This window comes from Oryctolagus cuniculus, chromosome 3, assembly GCF_964237555.1.
Source record: "Oryctolagus cuniculus chromosome 3, mOryCun1.1, whole genome shotgun sequence".
NCBI lineage: Eukaryota > Metazoa > Chordata > Mammalia > Lagomorpha > Leporidae > Oryctolagus > Oryctolagus cuniculus.
Genome location: NC_091434.1, coordinates 34434917 through 34456467, shown reverse-complemented (window position 1 = coordinate 34456467; position 21551 = coordinate 34434917). Strand labels below are relative to the sequence as shown.

Below are 21551 nucleotides of genomic sequence, written 5' to 3'. Positions count from 1 at the left end.
AGAAGGTGCCTTCTATCCTGTAAATCCCCAATGTCACAAGGTCAGCATGGGGCTAAAGGGTTACCAGAGCTCACTTTACATCCAGGCAAATGAGAGTTGTGGGATACCCTTGGATTCAGTGCCCTTGGGGACCTAAGTAGATGTTAACTTTTTATTCAGCTCTTTGGATTTAATTATCTATTTGGCCAGGATAGTTGTTATAACCTTATTTAAAATCTCAGAAGAGCTCAGCAATCATGCATGTGGCTATAACAGGAATTAAAGCAACATAGGTAATATCAAAGTATGTTATTAATGAATTCTTGGACCTTCTGAGCCTAATTACTTTTGGGATAATCATATCAGATATTGCAGTAGAATTCTGTTCTTTTTTAGGATGATTTGACACCACATGTAATAATTAAGATCCGCCCCCACAGTAACCTACCTATGTGACCTAGCCATCCATTCTGGGTGTTCGGACAATTTATTATATAAATAGATGCCATTAATAGATGCAAAAGTGGGAACTAGTTTACCTATCATATATATTTTCAATGCTGTGTCTCCCAACATCTGGGGTTAAGCTTCTTCAGAATCTTTAGCTTCTTTCAATTGAAAAATTTGGTCTCTCTTCTTTTTTGTACTATTTTTTTCTTTGTCACTTTAATATTTCCCCCAATGCTTCTGATAAGAGAGAACAATCCTTATTGTGTAAGAAATTGCAGTTATCATTTATTGGCATTTTCTTACCAGAGCACTCTCTATCCTGCCCCTGCTGAATAATGTAGTCCTCTAAATAAGAGTCCACCATCCATGCATGAAGTCATTTAAAGTTTTCTTACTTTCCCTCCTAATTGTGTCATCTGTTAGGGCTTATTCCTTTATTATTCTAAAAGTAAGGTCTAGGTATCCAGCTGGAGGGGATTGAGAGTCATTGATGCTGCTCCATCATCCCTTGGGAGAAGAGAGAATTTCTTTCTATGTGCCCTCTGAAGAAGAGGGAATTTCTTGGAGGCCTAGGAAACTCAACAAAGTCCCATGGCCGTAGCTCACAAAGGCTTATTTTTCCCAGAATTGACCCTGAAACTTTAATCCACATCTAAATGTCAGAGATGTATTCTAAAAACTCAAGCTGTGTTTGATTTAAGCATAGAAGATAATAATTTTATCTTTTCAGGTCCTGCAGTTGTTGGTGAGAATTTCTTTGAGAAGGGGTGTGTGTGTGTGTGTGTGTGTGTGTGTTATTATTAATTTGCTCAAGGATCATATAAACAGCAAAGTTTATTTTTCTTTTAAATCATCTTTTGTTCAATTCAAGAGTGTGAATGAAAACTGAAGTTTTGTAGGCTTCTTCCATTGACCTTTTAATCAATATTTTGTTAATTTTACTTTGTACTATAAAAGCCTTTGAGAAAATCTGTAGTGTTCCAAGTGGAATCATGTTTAAACAAGGCTAGATTTTGAAGTCATGTGAAAGGAAAAAAATATCTATAGTCAAAAAACTAACCTTGAAAAACACTTTAAGAGAATGCTACCAGGTTACTTCAAACAGTTTATAGAAAACAGAATTTTTGAAAATATTTGTTTATTTGAGAGGTAGAGTTACAGAGAGAGGGAGCAACAGAGACACAGAGAGAGAGAGCAAGAGACCTTCCATCTGCTGGCTCACTCCCCATATGGCCACAATAGCCGGAGCTGGGACGATCTGAAGCCAGGAGCCAGGAGCCTCTTCCAGGTCTCCCAAGTGAGTGCAGGGGCCCAAACCCTTGGGCCATCCTCTCCTGCTTTCCTAGGCCATCAGCAGGGATGCTGGATCAGAAGTGGAGCATTTGGAACTTGAAATGGTGCCCGTGTGGGATGCTGTGCCGCAGGCAGGGGCTTAACAGACTATGCCACAGTGCAGGCACCCAGAAAACAGAATTTAAAAAGAAGTGTATTTTGTTGCAAAAATATGCTGAAATCCTTGCATACAATTGCACCCCACCTAGAACAGCTCACTAAACTTACCTAGTGCTGTTTCTTTTAGATTGGCATCACATGGATCTCTCTGTGGGTGAGCACCAGCTGAATTGCTTAGCATATGCCTGGCCGTGTTGGACAAGCAATACATATCTTTAAACAATGGAATCATCTTTAGGACAATATAAAATTTATGTTATGAAAGATGGGTAGAAACTGATACCACCTGAGGGAAACCAATTCAGCTCATGTCTAAGGGCATATGTTCACTAACACTGGATTAATGGATTGGCTAATGGGCATATTATCACTACTTACATTGCTACTCTGCCCCATGCCCCTAATTCTGTATATGCTCAAACACTTGGTATCAGTTAAATATAGTTGTGATGTGATGTCACTACACTTCAGCCACAAATGACAATACAAGGCATGACTTATTTATTCTAATAAGACACAGTAGTTGAATGGTTTCAAACTGATCCAAATCTATTCTTTGAATCTATGCGTGCTTGTTTTGCAGAAATGTGGAGTAAAATTGAAGGGATAATTTTGCTGCCATCCAGTGTGAACTCTTCAACTATATTTTAAAATCATTCTTCCTTAAGAAACAAAAATTACCATATGAAACACTTGATAAATTCCTCTTGTGACCCCCACATACTTTATATTGTTGATAAAATTGGCAAAATGCCTTGAGACAATATGTATCACATGCTTATACATAACTTTCAAGTGTGCAGTATTTATGTTAGTTATTTGAGCTCAAAAAATATGGCATTGTGTTAGAAGAAATGTGTTGGAATACTATTCAAAGATATGAAACTGAAATGAGTATTTTATGACTAACGGCAAAACTGACTTCTGAAATGTAAATACAACCAGGAGGTCACTCTGTAGTATCTGAATATGCATTTATTTATTACAGGCTTATAATGATGAGTTGAAGCTATGAATAATTTGTGTGTTGTTCACTTGTGAATAATACTGTCAGTGTCACACCTAAGGAATTTCTACCTGTGCTAGAAATGGACATAAGGAAGCGGAATATTTTGAGAGCAGCCTCACGTTGTCTCAAGAGCTAATGAGCAAAGATAGAGCAATGTCTTTCAGCAGAAGAAGAGAGGACGTTGACCTGGTGATGATTCTCAATCACAGAGGTCAATCATGTGGGAGAAAGTCGCCCTTCATGAATCCATGAGATCACTTTCAATGGTAAATGTAGCCATGGCTCATGGCGAGAGCAGAAATGCTTACCTTTATGCAGTCAAATATGCTGGGGGAAGAGGCCTGCATTTCTTTATGCTAGACCATGATGGCTTGATTCATCGAGGTCAAAGTCCAGTCCAGGGTTAAGTTTGCCAAGGCAAATCTTCAAGCTATGGGTGTCAGAGGGTCAATTCTCCAGTCTAGGGATGGAAATACTAAGACAAGGCTTTCAAAGGAAGCAGATGCTAAAGACAAAAGGTCAGACCCAGGTTGCCATGGCAAAGTCAGGAGACCAGGTAAGCCAAGTCACATGGCCAGATTGTTGCCTTGAGGTCAGAAATGCCCCAAGCAGCATCAGCATGGCCAGGGAAGGACTGTTGCTCAGGATTCCAGATTGAGCTAACATATCCTTGTGCTTTGTGCTGTTTTCCTTCCTCGGGACCCTACCTTGCTTGTCAATATCTCTCAACCAGTTTTTCAACTTCTCCACCGAATCCTACCACAAGGATTAATTCTGTAGAACCATTGGAAATGTCTAGGCACTCTTTTCTAAGTTATATCCTAGCAGAGTGCATAGTACTTTCTCATATTGTGCCGTCAATTTGTTATGAAACATTGAATATTCTCTCCAATGCCTAAGCATTGCTTCCTCACCTTCCAATAAGAATCATGTCAGAAATAATAGACGAAAATAGTGTCCTAGAAATCAAATGAGATTGTAGATATAAAAAGTTCATCTGTCTGTTAGTAATATTATTCACCCTGGCTCTAAATTCATTACTCTTAATATTAGAATTTAGAGACAAGCATAGTAAGCAAAGGGCTCTTGATTTATTTTATTTATTTGAGAGGAAGAAAATCAGAAAGACAGAGAGCTCCCATCCTTTGGTTCACTCCTCAGACATCTACAACAGGACCCAGCAAAGCTGAATCCAGGATCCTGGAACATACTCCAGGTCTCCCAAATGGGTGACAGGGACAAAACTACTTGAGCCATCACCATCTGCCTCCCAGGGTGCACATTAGCAGGAAGCTGGAATTCAGATTGGAGCCAGGACTTGAACCCAGGCAGTCTGATAGGAGATGCAGTCATCCCAAGCAACATCTTAATTGCTAAGCCAAACACTTACCGAGAGTTCTTAATTTAGAGTCAATAGCTGGTGCCACGGCTCACTAGGCTAATCCTCTGCCTGCGGTATCAGCACCCCAGGTTCTAGTCCTGGTCGGGGCACCGGGTTCTGTCCTGGTTGCTCCTCTTCCAGTCCAGCTCTCTGCTGTGGCCCAGGAGTGCAGTGGAGGATGGCCCAGGTCCTTGGGCCCTGCACCTGCATGGGAGACCAGGAGGAAGCACCTGGCTCCTACCTTCGGATCAGCACAGCGCACCGGCCGTAGCAGCCATTTGAGGGGTGAACCAATGGAAAAAGGAAGACCTTTATCTCTGTCTCTCTCACTGTCCAACTCTGCCTGTCAAAGAAAAAGGAAAAAAAAAAACTTACAGTCAATAAGAAAATGTGTAACTTTGATAGAAATGTGATGTCCATACGAGCAAATGCATATTGCAATTATTTGGGGGAAAGTGGGAGAATTTTTTGGCATGTGTAACTAAGAATGGTGACTACCATCATAAATAACAATGGTAAATTTGGAAAGAAATTAGAAATAATATCCAGTATTGTTCATGGGTACTTAGCTACGGGTCCCAAAATTCCTCTGAACTAAATGGTGAAAGATTCTATTCATCAATGTGCCTTTGAAAGTACTAGATTTTGTTTGTTTGTTTGTTTTTTGTTTGTTTTTTTGACAGGCAGAGTGGATAGTGTGAGAGAGAGAGAGAGACAGAGAGAAAGGTCTTCCTTTTTGCCGTTGGTTCACCCTTCAATGGCTGCCACGGCTGGCGCGCTGTGGCCGGTGCACTGCGCTGATCCGAAGGCAGGAGCCAGGTGCTTCTCCTGGTCTCCCATGGGGTGCAGGGCCCAAGGACTTGGGCCATCCTCCTCTGCACTCCCTGGCCACAGCAGAGAGCTGGCCTGGAAGAGGGGCAACCGGGACAGAATCTGGCGCCCCAACCGGAACTAGAACCCACTAGGTGGAGGATTAGCCTATTGAGCTGCGGCGCCGGCCTGAAAGTACTAGATTTTTAAAAACATTTAGTTTATTTATTTGAAAGGCAGTATACCAGAGAGAAAGGGAGAAGCAAAAAAATTTTCCATTTCTTTGTTTACTCCCGACATAGCTGCGACAGTCAGGATGGGCTGGAACAAAACCAGAAGCCAGGAACTCTCTCTGGGCCTAAGTACTTGAGCCATCTTCCGATGCCTTCCCAGGTGCATTAATAGAGAGCTGGATCAGAAGCAGAGCATCAGGGATCCAAACTGCAGCTCTACAATGGGATGCTGGCATTGCAGGCCACTGAATAACCCAGTACTCCACAATGCCAGCCCCCTCTATCTCAAGATAGAGAATTTACTTTACATATCCATATTTTCACTGAATATTTATACTGATAATTTTCAAAGCTGTTTGAGATTGGATTAAAATGTCAAAGAGTTCTATATATTTAAGTCCTGTTAAAATCAATTATTTATTATTCAGTCTTTTTAGTATGGCCATACTATATAAATGTATTTTCATCATGGGGAGTTAAATCTATAGAGTATTATGGTAAGTGTTGTTGAGACTGTAGTTTCTGTAAGTCTTAAATAATTTTGAATTAATGATCCTGAGTACATGTGTAAAAATCTATCAACAGTTTTGTTTGACAGAATATCCTTTATCATCAATAGGAAATAAAAAAAAACAAAACAGTTGTTCTGTGACTGTCTGTCATCTGCTGAACATTTTTTCCAGAAACATTTTTGAGGTTTACAGTAAAATTTGTAAAATAACAATGCAGAGAACCAGTTACATTTTGTTATGTTTATATTATTGAGAGTGTGACTCTCACAGACTCTCAGATGATTTGAAAACTCTGTTCCAGCTTTAAACAATATTTGACCTTGTTTTCTATGGTAAAACTATGGCCTTGCTAAATTTTAACTTTAAAATTATGATGCTTTTTGGTTTGTTAAATGGAAAAAATACAAAAACAAACAACACTTCCCCAGGGGTTGAAGAGAAAGACAGGAAAAAATAGCATCTTGTCATTCTTAAAGGGCACAAAGGTGTCTTTTTTATTGCATATCTTTAAACCCTTTTTGAAGAAACCACTGAAATGCCACTCTTCTGTAAGTTTTGAAAGATGGGTACCAAATGTATGGTAATTAAAACTTTTAAAGGAAGCATCAAAATAACATTTTACAGTAGGTTTATAAAAATTAAGAAATCTGTCAAACACTGAAATAGATTCTCCGTCCCACTGTTTGTTGTTCACTTACACACATCTACTTTAAAGGACTTCGTTCAGTGAGTGCTTAAGGGCTTTCCTCTCCAGATAGCGATATTCCTGAAGGTTCTATCGCATGAAGGCAGACAGCTGTACCACCAAGTCTGCACACCAAGCTCCTCCCCACAAATGAGGGACTGTGCTCACCAAAAAGCACAATCACACTTCCTTTAAAATGAGGAATGTCTTGAGGCTATATGGAACCAACACTGAAAGAGAAACAGCTGTTTGAAACTATATAGGATTTAGTCACAGGATGGATGCATTTAGCCACATGCACACGTCGACATACACACCAGGTAACCACACATAACTCCCAAGTCCAGCAATGGAGGGATTTAGTGGTTTGACCAACTCCTTCCCAGCAGCAGCCCTGACTGGCTCCTAGCCCTGGTCCCGACCCAGTCTCCTCTGTGATCTTTTGTCATGTGGTGATTCTCTTCTGCACCCCATTCAGTTTCATACCAGTTTCCCACATACGCCTGCTAGAGATATAATATTAATTGCCCAGAAATCTCAGTCTGCAATTGCTCCAACATCATTCTTTAATGAATACAGACTTCATTGCATGTATTTCTATTACTTTAGCTGCTTCTATTTCTATTTTCATTGCAAAGATCTGTGCAAATAAAAGAATATCAAAAGGTATAGCTATAAATGTGCTCTGCTAAATTCCCTCTGCCTTGAAATGCCTGTGAACTACAGCTACAAAATGCCTGCTGCATTTTAATGCCTTTCTCATGAGGCAACATGATGTGGCAGAAACAGCACTGACTCTGGAGGCACACAAACCCTGCTCCCCCGTCCACCAGAGGAGTCGCTTCTCTGAGAGTCAGTGTAGTCATCGGTAAGACATCCATAACAACGCCATCCACACAGATTTGACTGAGAATTAAATAAGATGAAGTATAGAGGGCACACATGTTTTACTGTAGACATCATAAGAGTCCGATATACGTTAGTGTGTTTTCTCTAGCCTGCCACAGTAGTGGGAGGAGACTATGGCATGCACAAATAAACACTCATTTGTAAAAGGACTACAACTGATGTAATTACAAAGTCAGAAGAGTAAGGTTAGATTTCACAGAAGCACAGAATGCCTTGTGGGATGTTTACTGCTATTGGAATTTATTACTGTAGGTGTCCATGAAGAAAATGACATGGTTTCTGACATTCATTACAACTTTATGCTCTGTCCAGCTCTAAAATGTCATAAAAGGGGCTTATTTAACTCTACATGTTCCTTTAGAGGCATAGGCTGTGCAATTTATAAGAAATCACTACAATATAAATCTTTTTTGTTACACTGCTTGAATTAATTTCATATAAAAAGTTGGCACATTGCAAGTGTAAGATGGCATTGATCATCCATATATGGATGCAGATGTGGTAGGAACTCTTTGTAAGAATAGCCAGGCTTTACTTCACCCAGTGAATAATAATATAGAAAGGCTGATTTCTGACCAGCAACGGGGAGATGGGATTGTTGATACTTTGATGTGTGTTATTTGGTTCCAAGGATATTTGAGTTACATCATAATCTGATGTCACTTCTGAAGCTAAAAGACGAGCGATTCTCTAGAATCTGTACTGCTGAGTTCCATAAAGCCAGGAAAATAGAACAGCCAACATAAAAATAGAGAAGGAAAACTAGAATCCTCAGAGCGTAAGTCCTATAGGCTAGCCTTAAGGTCCATTCTGGTTCAAGGTATTGCGGGAGAACCCAGTCTAAGATACACAAAAGATGAAGGAAGAGAGCAGGCTGGAAGTCGCAAGCTATGGTGGAATGTGTAGTCTTGGAAGTCAGACTTTCTTAATCATCTTGAGCTGTGAGTCTTATATGCTTCATCCTTACTGAGAATAATAATAAAACCTCTCTCTCAATATTCTTTTGCAATATTTGGAGCACCTGTTACACAGGAATTGTAAACAACCTCAACTCATATGCCAGCTTCTATAGATTATTAGTGGCTTTCTGAAGTTCTGGCTTGAGAAGAATTCTAAAGTTATGTCTGGTGTAGTTAGGGATAGGGCAGTAATTGATTAATGATGTCTGCCCTGGGCAGAAAGTAAATACAAGTCTGTGCTTTATAAGTGTCCTATAAAGCATAGCTATAATAATTTCTGCTGTTATTGCAAAGGTGTTTGTATGTCCCTCTTCAATGTGCTAAATTTTTGCAACTTCAACACAAAATACACTCAATTAATTGTTTTGGTTACAATAATGGTATTTATCATTTTTACTAACTTGATGGTAAATTTATAGGTATTATCCTAATGAGAAGAGCTAAAAAGTGAAATCAGAATTTGCCATTCCCAATTTCAGTATATAAAAACTTTCTCTGGGAAAATCTGATGCAGTTTACTAAAGGTAAAATGAGGGTTGGAAAGGAAGAAAGAGTAGACAATATTGAGATGTAGTCCCAGGGTACAATGGAAGGTTTGCATAATATCTTCTTTAAAATATTCATGAAAGAAGAAGATATGGCATGTTTTGCAGTTAGATGTTCCATGACTTTCTGGACTTTTTTCCTGCTTTTTCACTGGAGCCAGATTTCTTTTTTGGGTAAATAGTCATGTTCCTGTCAGCCATAGGGGATTTTCTGAATCTTGAATAACTGATTTTGTATTCTTCCTCCATTCCCTTATTTGAGAATGGCAATCTGATGAAACCCATATTTTCAAATTTATGTATTAATAGGCATATGGAAGAATAGTTTATAGCCCAAGTATGTTTTTTTTCCTACCACAAATGGAGGAAAATTGTAGTGTTTGGTTTTTTTTTATATTAAATTGTCTTATCTGTTTCTTTCTTTTTTTCCCCTCTTTATTACTGATGACTTCATTCTACTTGAATTCAATGCTTCAGTTTCTTTTGGGTAAACTAATAGATTATGTATGCAATGTTTGCACCGTGTTGATTGAACTCATCTGGTGAGTTTGAGCGCTGCTCATGAATTCCCATAATCGGCAGAAGCCTGTGCATTGGATACAAACGCCGACATCCTCTCCTGTTACTCCAAAACAGAGGAAGCTGTTCAAAACAGACTCTGCTGCTTTTTCTGCCTGCCCATGGTTCAGAAATGCTTATGAAGCCTTTTGTTGTTTTCTTATTATTGTCTTCTCCATGTGCTCAAAGGAAGAATAAACTATGATAAAGAACATTAGAAAAGAATTGAGAGTTTTTAAATACTTATTGAAAAAAAAATAAGGGTGTGTGTCTTCTAAGGATTTGTCTTTTCTTACTCCAAGGTGTAAGCTTGCTGAGGGCCTGTGGGGTACCTGAGCCCAGAGCCCTGTGCAAACTGTAGCAGCGACAGGCATAGACTCATAGTCCCATGCTCAGTGAACTTGTGACCTTCTTTAGAAAGAATGCTTTTCTTCCAAAAGATATTCACTCACCATTTTTTCAATGTACAAGCATAATTTTCAAGAATTTTAAAAAATAGCTAACCTCTATTGCTTTTAGATAACTCATTTAAACTTAAAACTCAACTGTAATATTTGAGGAACTTTTGGCATGCAAGGTTCTTCACATTGGGGCCCCACCTATCTTTCCAAGCCTCACTCGTCTCTTCACCCCTGTCTCTTCTCATATACCCTATCACTACAACAATGATTCTCATCCATGTAGCCCAAGTGTCATTACCCATGACGTTAAAGTACCGAACTGTACAAGTAATATGCTTTTGTCATTTATTGAATTCAGAATATCTTCTAAGCTGAAGTCACCAGTACTCATTTTTATTCTAATATGCTTTCTAAATGACAGAGGAAAGAAGCATGCATCGGCTGATATGTATATGAGGCAAGACAAAGAAGTTGAGGTTCACTGCTTGCTCAAACTGACATACCCACAATTCCCCAAAACGAGATGCTTTCTTACTGCTGCACGTGGCCCTGGCCTTCTCTATACCAGCAATTTCTTCATCTGACTTATCCAGCAGTTGAGCACCTGTGCATTTCTCAAGGCTCCCTGAACGATCCCCTGCTCTGTGGAGCCTTTCATGATCTTCCATGACTCTGCTCTCACCTTGTCAAAGTTTAGGTTTCTGTCTCCTCACGACAACTGTGCTGATCTCTGTTGCAGCACCTGCCACCGTGGATTGTGTCTTCTATATCTACTCTCTACCTCCAACATGGTGCGTGCTGTAGACAAGGACTGTGAACTGTTTATTTCTATAGTCCCAGATTGTAATATAAGTTCTGCCACAACTGGGCAGTCAGTTATGCCTCAAATGAACCAAAGAAGTTGAATGCCGTTCTTCCCTTGCTTCCTTTACCTGAATTATATTGTGTGATATTGATTCTGCTGAGATGATAATGACCAATCCAACCTAAAAGGGAGCCCCTAGATGCCTAGTTTGGTTTGGGTAGATGAATCACTGGAGCAGCCCTAACTCCTGAGACCAGAGCTTTGGACAAGCAAACGAGATAGTGCATTCTGTATCCTCCTGTATTCCCCATCTGACCCTTTTACTTTTTGGCCTTTTACTTTTTGGCCTTCTTATCTTTCCCTATGCTGTGCCTATGCCTGTATATATGTATCTCACCCACACCCTCTCCTCAAAAAAATTCATGAGTCTCATTGAGATGAACACTGGCAAGAGACAAGTCTGTATCATCTCCAACCGTCTGGCCAACTTTGTTCCAAATAGGCAACTCTTATATGAGAAAATAGATACAGTAAAATTTAACTAACTCTGTGTATGATTAGAAGAGGGAAATAAGGAGTTTTTTAATTGCTCTAAAAGATGAGGACTCTATCTTGCATCCTCATTCAAAAGTCATTTATTAATCCCAAGTCCAATGTTTTGACCCATACAGCTAAAGATATGTGCATAAGGACCACTTTTGGTTCAATTTTACTGCTGATTTCATCATTTTCCTAGCATAGCTGAATTGTAGTATCCAAACTTCCAAATGTGGGTGTCAATTCCTTTATTAAGAAGCTCAGAGTAACTTTCAGAGATGCATACACCGTGTGACTGTGTTTCTTGTATTGTGTCCCGTAGTGGCCGGCCCATGGGCGGAAGCACCGACCGCATCCAGAAGTTGCGGAAGGAGTATTATCAGGCTCGGAGGGAAGGTTTCCCTTTATATGAAGATGATGAAGGAAGAGCAAGGCCATCTGATTATGACCTTCACTGGGTGAGTCCAGGCCTGACCCTCATCATTGAACTCACCTTGACTGAGGTTGGTTAGAAGAGAGGAACACAGCGTGTGTATAGCAGGTTACATGACAGTTTCTTGGGTTTCACAGACACACATGTAACCCAAACCACAGCCACCTCCTCCCACAGAAGTTATTTCCATAAATCAAACCACAGTAGTTCATTCTAATTGCTCGCCGACTCACTTCCTGTTATATCCCAACCAGTTGTGGAGGGAACAGATGTTAGCTGCTGTAAAGAAGAAACGAATCCCTGCCACCATCCATTAAGCCTTATCCCCAACCCTCCTCCTGTTGGAGCTGAGACATGCAGGCCAGCGTCAGCGGACTTTGCAACATAAGCCGTCTCCCTTTTGGAGGACAGTTATTAGAAACAAACTTCAGAAGGGCTATTGTCAGCTGTATCAATTGTTTGTATATTGGATCTGAGCAATGCACAGTCTGCTGATCTTACCAGTATACAAGGATCACTTTTTGAGATAAGGGCAGTTTTTGTATTAGAGGATTCTTTTGCCAAATCCTTCAACATTCAGGGAAGAGAAAAGAATATTGTGACAACAGAAAGAGATACTCTATGGGTTTTGTCGTGGTAGTATGACTCATTTTCTTGTCTTTTCAAGAAGGTACGTCTGTGCCTACAGAAGACGCTTAACTCTTGAGCAGCCACTGAAATCCCCAGTGGAGGATGCCTAGAGTTGGATGAAATGTACGTGTCAGATGCTTCCAACAGGCCCTGCCACAGAGCCAGCACTCAACACAGATTCGCTCTCATTGCTTACATTATTATTGCAGCAGTGCAGGGCATGGCCACAGTGGAGTCCTCGCTGAGACTCAGGCCTCACTCGTGCTCTTTGATGATTACTGCTGTCCACTAAAGTGCTTAGTGCTGCTTTAAGAAACGAGGAAGGACCTCCGTGGTCCCCAGTGCCCACTCATCCTTGTCACCATCTCCTTTGAAAGGCAGATCTATCGAAGGAAAGTCTGCACTCATGCTGACGCTTATGTGGTGAGGATGGGAAGAGTGGACGCCAGCAACTGAGCTGATCCCCTCTGGTTTCCACATCTGTGCTGTGGCCTGTCACGCATGACACTTTACTCTGGGGTTGGAAAATCAGCTTGAGGTTTCACCACTGTTGCGCAGAGCAACAGAAACTCCCTGGCCCAGGAGATTCTCCTCATCTGCTGGAGCTTAGAAACACTGGGCGGAAGTGTGCAGTGAGGAATGGCAATCCCTGTCCAACTGGCTTCCGCCTCTTAGGAGCTAGGCATTCAGAGACTGCCGAACAGAACGAACAGCTGTTCCCAGGTTGTACTGCAGATGTTAGGATTAGACAGAATGGCACTTACAGTGTCTCTTAGACTCTAGGCAGCAGGAAAGAAAAAAAATTTCCGCACAGCAACAGATTAGATAGCAACTCACTTTGTCTCGGAGTTGTTCGAGACTAACTTGTCACCTTTGACAGGAGACAGGAGCACAGTTATTAGGTGAGGCATGGCTTAGGTGAGGCATGGCTCTCTCAGTAAAGCAAAGAAGCAATAAAATCAGGAGAAGTTGCGTCCACTATAACCAAAGCAGAACACCATGTCCAACCGCATCTCAAAATGATGAAGTCCTACGAACAAAACTGAACAGGTGGCTTTCGATTAAGTAATGCCAGTTGTGTTCTATGATTTCCCCACATGAAGCTGAAAGGATGACGATGTTTTCCCTTCACGAGACTGAAAAAGTCCCCTGACCCTTACCACACCTGAGCTAGAAAACAATATCCCTGGCTGCTTCCAAGCAAACGTGTAACCAGACCATTTAGTGAATCAAGAACTTATCTTGACTTTAATTGGTGGTTCCCATGCTCCAGTGCGTTGAGCTTTGCCAAAAGTGACTGATTTTATGTTTCCCAGAGAATTGAGGCCCAAAGCTTCCCAAAGCGATGCTTGGGAAATGCACTGTCATAAAAGAGAGTGCTGTGTGATCACCTGAGCCACGCCAACCCAGGGATTAGAATCTCAGTGTTCTTTCCTCCCCTCTCCCAAGCCAAGGAAAAACACAGTACCTTTTGTCCGGTGTCGGCCTGAGAAATTATACTGTTGTCTTGCTACTTTTGGAGAGCTCTAGCAAAACAAGTTTAGAAAGTTAACACTTCATTCCTGTCAGTCAGCCAGATCGAACAAGGCAGCTTTTATGAGGCTGCGGTTCCTAAAATCAGGCTATTGTTCAGCATCACCAGGGCACTTGTTAAAATCAAATTGACAGTTCATGAAGGAGAGGTGTAGAGCAGAGAGAGGCCCCAGGTGCTGTTCCAGGCAGTCCTCAAAGATCGGGGTCTACAGTTCTTTTTTTTTTTTTTTTTTTTTTTTTTTTGATAGGCAGAGTGGACAGTGAGAGAGAGAGACAGAGAGAGAAAGGTCTTCCCTTGCCGTTGGTTCACCCTCCAATGTCCGCCGCTGCAGCCAGCGCACCGCGCTGATCCGATGGCAGGAGCCAGGATCCAGGTGCTTTTTCCTGGTCTCCCATGGGGTGCAGGGCCCAAGCACCTGGGCCATCCTCCACTGCACTCCCTGGCCATAGCAGAGAGCTGGCCTGGAAGAGGGGCAACCGGGACAGAATCCGGCGCCCCGACCGGGACTAGAACCCGGTGTGCCGGCGCCGCAAGGTGGAGGATTAGCCTATTGAGCCACGGCGCCGGCTCCTACAGTTCTTAAAACTGGCTATTGGCTCTGGTAGCTTCAGTGAACACCAAAATGGTCCAAGTTCTCTAGCAAAAATCTGAATCTGATGAGCCAGCATTATCAGAAATACTTTCATTTCATGAGGGCCAGTGTCATGGCCTAGCAGGTAAAGCTGCCGCCTGCAATGCCAGCATCCCAGGTTCTATCCCAACTGCCCCACTTCGGATCCAACTCCCAGCTAATGGCGTAGAAAAGCAGCAGAAGATGGCCCAAGTGCTTGGGATTCTAAACCCATGTTGGAGGAAGCTCCTGGCTCCTGGCTTCAGATCAGCCCACTTCTGACTTTTGCAGCCATCTGGGGAGTGAGCCAGTAAATGGAGGATCTCTCTCTGTCTTTCCCTCTTTCTGTCTGTAACTCTTCCTCTCAAATAAATAATAAATCTTTAAAAAATGAAGAAGAAGAAATACTTTCATGGATTCCAAACTCATTGAGCACCATACCTTGGATGAGAGGCCTGGGGACATGTTCCCTGGAGTCCTACTATACTGTCGGACTTCTGAATTGTAATAAGAAAATAAGGAAGTTACCAGCAACCGTAGGCCACCAAAATATGGATGCTCAAGTCCCTTATGTAAAATGGAGCAGTATTTTCCTGTTGCCTACTCACATCTTTGCCTATATGTTAAATCATCTCTACTTATAATACCTAATGCAATGTAAATGTTATGTAAATAGTTGCTACGCTGTAGTGCTTAGGGGATAATGACAAGAAAATAGTCTGCACGTGTTTAGTACTGATGCAATTTTTTCGAATATTTTCAGTTGGCATTTGTTTGAATCGATGCATGTGGAGCCCACAGATATGGAGAGAAAACCATATTTTTAAACCAGTTTTAAACTAAATCAGAAAATTAACAGAAGTATGCTCATGAAAGTCTTCAGTGCTAAAATGATGAAAGCAACCACTTGGAAGATTATTCAGATCCATGAATATTTTTAAAAAGAAAATATATTTTTCTCAATGAAACTAAGGTTCTTTCGTTAGCTTGCCTCAGACTTTCCAGATCTTCCTGGGCCATTTAGTGTGGAGTTCTCTAACACATGACACCTAACCTGTGCCTGAGCCTCATATTTCTCTCCCTGCTCTTACTTGGTCTTACTTGGGTTCTTTTTTTGTTCGTTTTATTAAAGAATTATTTATTTGAAAAGCAGAGTTACAGAGAGGCAGAGGTAGAGAAAGAGAGAAAGAGAGGTCTTCCATCTACTGATCACTCCCCAGATGGCCTCAACAGCTGGAGCTGTGCCAATCTGGAGCCAGGAGCCAGGAGCCAGGATCGGTGAAGGGGCCCAAGGACTGGAGCCATCCTCCACTACTTTCCCAGGCCACAGCAGAGAGCTGGATCAGAAGTGGAGCAGCTGGGATTCAAGCCGGTGCCCACGAGGGATGCCAGCCCTGTAGGCAGTGGCCTCACTGGCTATGCCATAGCACCAGTCCCTTACTTGGGTTCTTAATTGGTCTCATGTCCTTCTCACCTTCTCTTTCCTCCCTTCTGCTCCTCTCCCTCCCTCCCTTCCCCACCCATCCCCTCTTCTCTCTTCACTATGTCTCCTATTCAATTTTCACGAGTATTTGCCAGATCCTCAGGTCAGTCAGCTGTTAGTAACAGAAATATGACACCTCTACCTCAGAGGAACTCGTGTTCTAGCTAGGAATACAAATGTATAAGCCAAAACAAAATAGAGCAATAATGTGAGGGCACTTTGAAAAGTTCATGGGAAAATGGAATTAAAAGATAAGCTTACTTTGGAACAAAAAGTTTTTTAAATCCATGCATAGTTTTTACATAGTACATATTTTCTATAAAATATTTGAAGACCCCTCAGATATATGAAAGTGCTGTAATACAGAGAAGTATTGAGTTCTATATTAACTCAGAGGGAGCAGTTAATTCTGCCATCGGCAGTATGTGCAGTTAGTTGGAAGCAAGGGGCTGGGAAAGCTGTAGAGACAATTTGAGAATTGCCCCACTCGGCATATTTTGTTGTCTTTCTCTCTACTTTGGTGGGATTTTTTTTTTCTTTTCCAAAGGAGCTCCTGAATTATTCACTTCATTTGTTTTAAAATAAATGAATGCACACAGATTGTACGGTTTGTAAATATGGACCTGAGACCTTAAAAATCTTTTCAGCCAGGCTGTTTTGTAGCTGTTTTCCCATCTAGGCTCTGAAAAGCTGTGAAGAACAAGTTGAGCGAATTTCAATGGCTGCAAGTGAAAAGGCCTGGAGACTTTTATAGGCCCAATTAAGTAAGCAAGATATGCTGGCTGTGAACTGTTCATATTTGCCAAAAGAAAACATAATACCTGTTATCTGCCGGTATTTTATTTTCTGTAGAAATTGTTAAGACTGTCACAAAACTCTGGCAACTGGCTGCTTTTATTAGTAGATAAAGATTATCTGCATATTTAACAGCAGCATGAATATCCTATAAGTGGTTTCAGAAACAGGATGGTTCTGAAATTTTCTTAAAATATTAGTACTTTCATTGTTGTGTTTTTCAAGGGCAACATGCCATACATCATTCTCTCCCCTTTACTTTTTTTTTTACCTCTATAGCTAAAATAGAAGAATATTTATCTATAAAAAAGGTTTGTAGACACATGGATGGGAAGTTTGCTTATATATGGAAACAAGTGGGAGATAAAACATTCTTAAACTAGCACAGAAATTTGTGTATCATTTTCACTATCATAAAAAACCATGGTGCAACATCTTTCTGGCAAAGTGGATTGGCACAGGCAGAATATAGCTGGAAGAAAGAGATGGTTGTGTTAATAAATGAAAATGTTCTGAAAGATTTGTTCATCCTGTTATGAAGATGGTCCAGTGGCCAACTGGAAGAAGGTACGTGCTTGGAAGCTGATCTAAACGATGAAAGACAAATCCCTTGAATTCTGCATTCAGAGGAGAGGGAGAACAAGATGCTGAGATCATGTGAACCATCCTAAGAAACAGATCTTAGAAAGTACAAGAGAAATAAAAACCGTCAGAAGTTATTTTCTAAACATGAGGAGATACGAATGTGAGTCCCTGCTATCAATGATTCAATACCAGAATTGAGACATATGAGTATTCTTCTTGTCTGGGCCTCCAATAAAAAATGAAGACATTGCAAGGAACAGAGTACAGAATACTGGTTCAAACTGCCTAAGTGGGGGTGGGAGGGAGAGGAAGAAAGAAAGAAAGAAGAAAAGAAAAGTTTTGGCTCATACAAAAAGATGTCTATAGGCATATCTGACTTGAGGTGAAACTGGATACAACTCTTACAGACAGGCCTGTAGAAGTCTCTTTCTCCTCTCTCAGGAAATTCCCCCGTGAGGTAACGCGACAGCCATGAGCAGCTCCAATCTCAGATTGGGAAGAGAGTCTCACTTACAGTAGATGCACAAAAAAGTCCTAGAACTGATAGTCAGTGCAGTGCTCAATAGCTCATTTGCCTCTGCCTTGTTCACATGTCCATTGTGGAGCCAACCTGTATGGCCATAACAATGCAGTATCAGAATAGGTTATGAAGCCACCCCTGGAACCAGAAAGTGGAGCCAAACCCTCCCAAGAAAAAGTAGTCCCCAAAGGAAGAGCGGGGTGCTATTAGTAGAAGGGAAAATGGGTGCCAGGCACAGTTAAGGGTTATCTACTACAATTTTAAATTCTAGTAACAACATAAACTTCCTTCATCTTCTTAGATTTTTAAGGAAAGAGAAAGAAAAGATCTTTCCATGTATTTCTTTCTTGTATTTGTCATTGGAAAAAATGTCTACCATCTTACATTTGCTACTATTGTTTACTAGGTAAACAGAGAAAGAAAATTTATATCTGTCTACCAATCCAGTATCTTTTATCCATCCCAGAAACCTAAATAAGTTCTCTGTATTATTCATGCAGAATAACTAGACCTCTGGCATTTTAATTACATGGACAAGTCACAGTTTGGTTCAACTCAGACCTAGGGATACACTCCAGAATAAGCAACAGAATTTTTAGAAAGGATTTAAGGTACTTTCTTTATGTAGTCTTGCTCTGTCTATATCCTCATGGATTACCATTTTATGACAAACACGTTGTCCTTAAAAGCTTTAGAAGGTAGGATGGGGTAAAGAATTGAACCATTGAATGGGTATATCCAGAGCTGGCTGTAGTTTGTCTTTCACACAATAACTAGCTCCACAGTTCATAGGCCCTCTGGAGTGCCTATGTGGTTGACTCCATCAACAAACCAGCATTTCCCCCGATGTCCTAAAACAGCTGAACTAAGGAGTGGAAGTGGTGCCAAGGCAAAGAACAGAAACAGAAAACTCACTTTGTCTATAAATTAGGTAGGCTTTAGAAAGGCCTGAGATTTGACTGAATTTAATATTGGTTAGAACATCAAATGCTGCTTGAAGAAAGTAGTGAAAAATTGAGGAATGAATGAAATTAACTAAAGACCTTTTTTTTTGTTTGTTTTGGTTGGTACCATTAGCCCTTTTATATTTCAATGTAGCTTTCACAAGAACATGTTGTCATATAAAGTATATGGGAGATCTGGAATATACAACATGTGAGTGAATCTCTAGCTGTTAAACATAGTATAAATCATTTTGAAAGGAGGGAACATGTTTACAGGCGATCCCCAACATAGAAATAAACTGTGTTCCAGAAGCTCATTTAGAAGTTGGCAGTTTGGAGCTAGGAATGGGTTTTCCCATAGGGAGAAAAATTATTGGTTGTTGGATTCCCAAACCAGGCTACAAAAGTGCGGTAAAACCCAATAACCTTGTTCTAGTCACAAAGCATGAACCTATGAGCAGGAGCTTTCTGAACCAGAAAAAGAAGGAAATTCTCTGCTTCCCTGGGCACATTTTTGAGCTATCTCTAGGCCCTTTCCATCTACCAATCTTTTTTTAAGATGTATTTATTTATCTAAAAGGCAGAATGACAGAGAGAAGGAGAGACACAGAAAGGGAGAGGAAGAGAAAGAGAACGGAGAGGGGGAGAGAGAGAGAAAGAGAATGAATATCTTCCATCACCTGGTTCACTCCCAAATGGCCTCAAGGGCCAGGGCTGGGCCAGGCCAAAACCAGGAGCCTGGAACTCCATCTTGGTCTCCCACATAGGTGGCAGGGGCCCAAATACTTGTACCATCATCCACTGCCTTCCCAGGCACATTAGCAGGGAGCTGGATCAGAGGCAGAGTAGCTGGGACTTGACCTGGAGCTCCTATTATGGGATGCTGCATCAAAGGCAACAGGTTAATTTGCTGTGCCCAATGCTGGCTCTTGTAGCATTTGCCTCCCCAAAGTCTCTGAAGCTTAATTTTTCTTACATCCCCATCATGGCACGCCACATAAGCCCATCCTTTTCCCTGAAGTGTTCAGAGGTTCAGAGTTCCCTCTCTTCCCTTCATCACCCCAACAAAATCACCCTTCCCTCATTGCAGTAAACCTCAGCAGTACTTGGGAGGGCACACAATCTGGCCCATGAAGGTTGAAGGTGAAGGCTAGGGAGAGGGCACGGGGAGGCGGCAATGGAAGCCCCTCCCAGAACAGCACTACTCCTGGACCTGATGCTACTCCAGCAGCCTGTGGTTTCTCCAGCACTTGACCTTTGGTGCACAGAGCCCAGACTTCCCCCAGAGCTCCCTGCCTGACCAGCTCCTTGTGGCTAGTGAACTGATCCTGAGAGTGGCCTGATTTCTTCCAGTAAACTGGTCAGCACCTGCCCTAAAGGAAGCCGTCGGCTTCTGAGTGTGCTGTCCATGGTCCATGGCACCAGTTTCTACAACTAACATGGGCCATGAATCCTCAGCAGCCCTGCCTGCAAGCCTGCCCTGAAGACAGCTTCACTAAGCCCCCTGCCCTCTCATCCTGTCTTTTGAAACACACAGACATCATGGGTTAGAATTCCTTATCCAAGATTTAGCAGGCAAGGGAAACATTCTAACATGGAGTGTGAAATCAGAGACTGAAGACAACTCCAATCCCACATCCAGGCTGTGCCACTTACTAAATGGCTCAAGAGGGGCAATTTATTTTACCTGTCTCCTCTAAAAGTGGGATGCTAGTACTATCTCATGTAAGTAATGAGACATCCATGTTTACATATGAAGCACTTAGAATGGTGTCTAAGCTTGTAGGTGGCATGTGATAAATAGGAGACATTCTTCTGTTTTACCATGAGCAAGCCAGACAGGGTAAAAAGATTGCACATCAGGGCTTTTGATGGGTTTTTCCTTACCTCGTAACTGAATCTAGAGCTGACAAGTTGTTTTCTTCCCCAAAATTGTGCTTAACAACCCCTGTTCCACCAGCCTCTTTGGGTTTTGCCTCTGTTGGAGTGCTCCTCTGTGCCACTCTAGCCGGAGGTCTCTGATTAAATAAATCTTACGTGGCTCACTTGGTTAATCCTCCGCCTGTGGCACCGACGTCCCATATGGGCACCAGGTTCTAGTCCCGGTTGCTCCTCTTCCACTCCAGCTCTCTGCTGTGGCCCGAGAGTGCAGTGGAGAATGGCCCAAGTGCTTGGGCCCTTGCACCTGCATGGGAGACCAGGAGGAGACACCTAGCTCCTGGCTTCAGATCGGCGTAGCTCCAGCCGTAGTGACCATTTGAGGGATGAACCAACAGAAGGAAGACTTTCTCTCTGTCTCTCTCTCTAACTCTAGCTGTCCAATAAAAAAATAAAAATAAAAAATAAATTAATTAAAAAGGGAGGCATTTTTAAATGGTGGATATTTATACTTGGATTTTAGAAATAACACATTCCATGCCGGCGTCGTGGCTCAATAGGCTAACCCTCCGCCTGTGACGCTGGCATGCCGGGTTCTAGTCCCGGTCGGGGCACCGGATTCTGTCCCAGTTGCCCCTCTTCCAGTCCAGCTCTCTGCTGTGGCCCGGGCATGCAGTGGAGGATGGCCCAAGACTTTGGGCCCTGCACCTGCATGGGAGACCAGGAGAAGCACCTGGCTCCTGGCTTCAGATCAGCGCAATGCGCCGGCTGCAGCGCGCTGGCCGCTGTGGCCATTGGAGGGTGAACCAACGGCAAAAAGGAAGACCTTTCTCTCTGTCTCTCTCTCACTGTCCACTCTGCCTGTCAAAAAAAAAAAGAAAAAAAAAAGAAAAGAAAAAAAAAAAGAAAAGAAA

At 41.8% G+C, this 21551-nt stretch overlaps 1 protein-coding gene across 8 annotated transcripts in view; it reads left to right on the top strand.

The window, feature by feature from the left end:
• The window catches only part of PARD3B (par-3 family cell polarity regulator beta), a 1151792-nt gene that overhangs the window by 1006879 nt on the left and 123362 nt on the right, over nt 1–21551 (top strand). For 6 of the 8 annotated variants that reach the window (XM_051849249.2, XM_051849247.2, XM_070070342.1 and 3 more), the window contains one exon: nt 11548–11683. The exons of the other annotated variants lie outside the window; for them this stretch is intronic. In XM_051849249.2, the coding sequence (XP_051705209.2) occupies nt 11548–11683 (136 nt within the window). The remainder of the gene's footprint in view (nt 1–11547; nt 11684–21551) is intronic. 8 annotated transcript variants of the gene reach the window in all.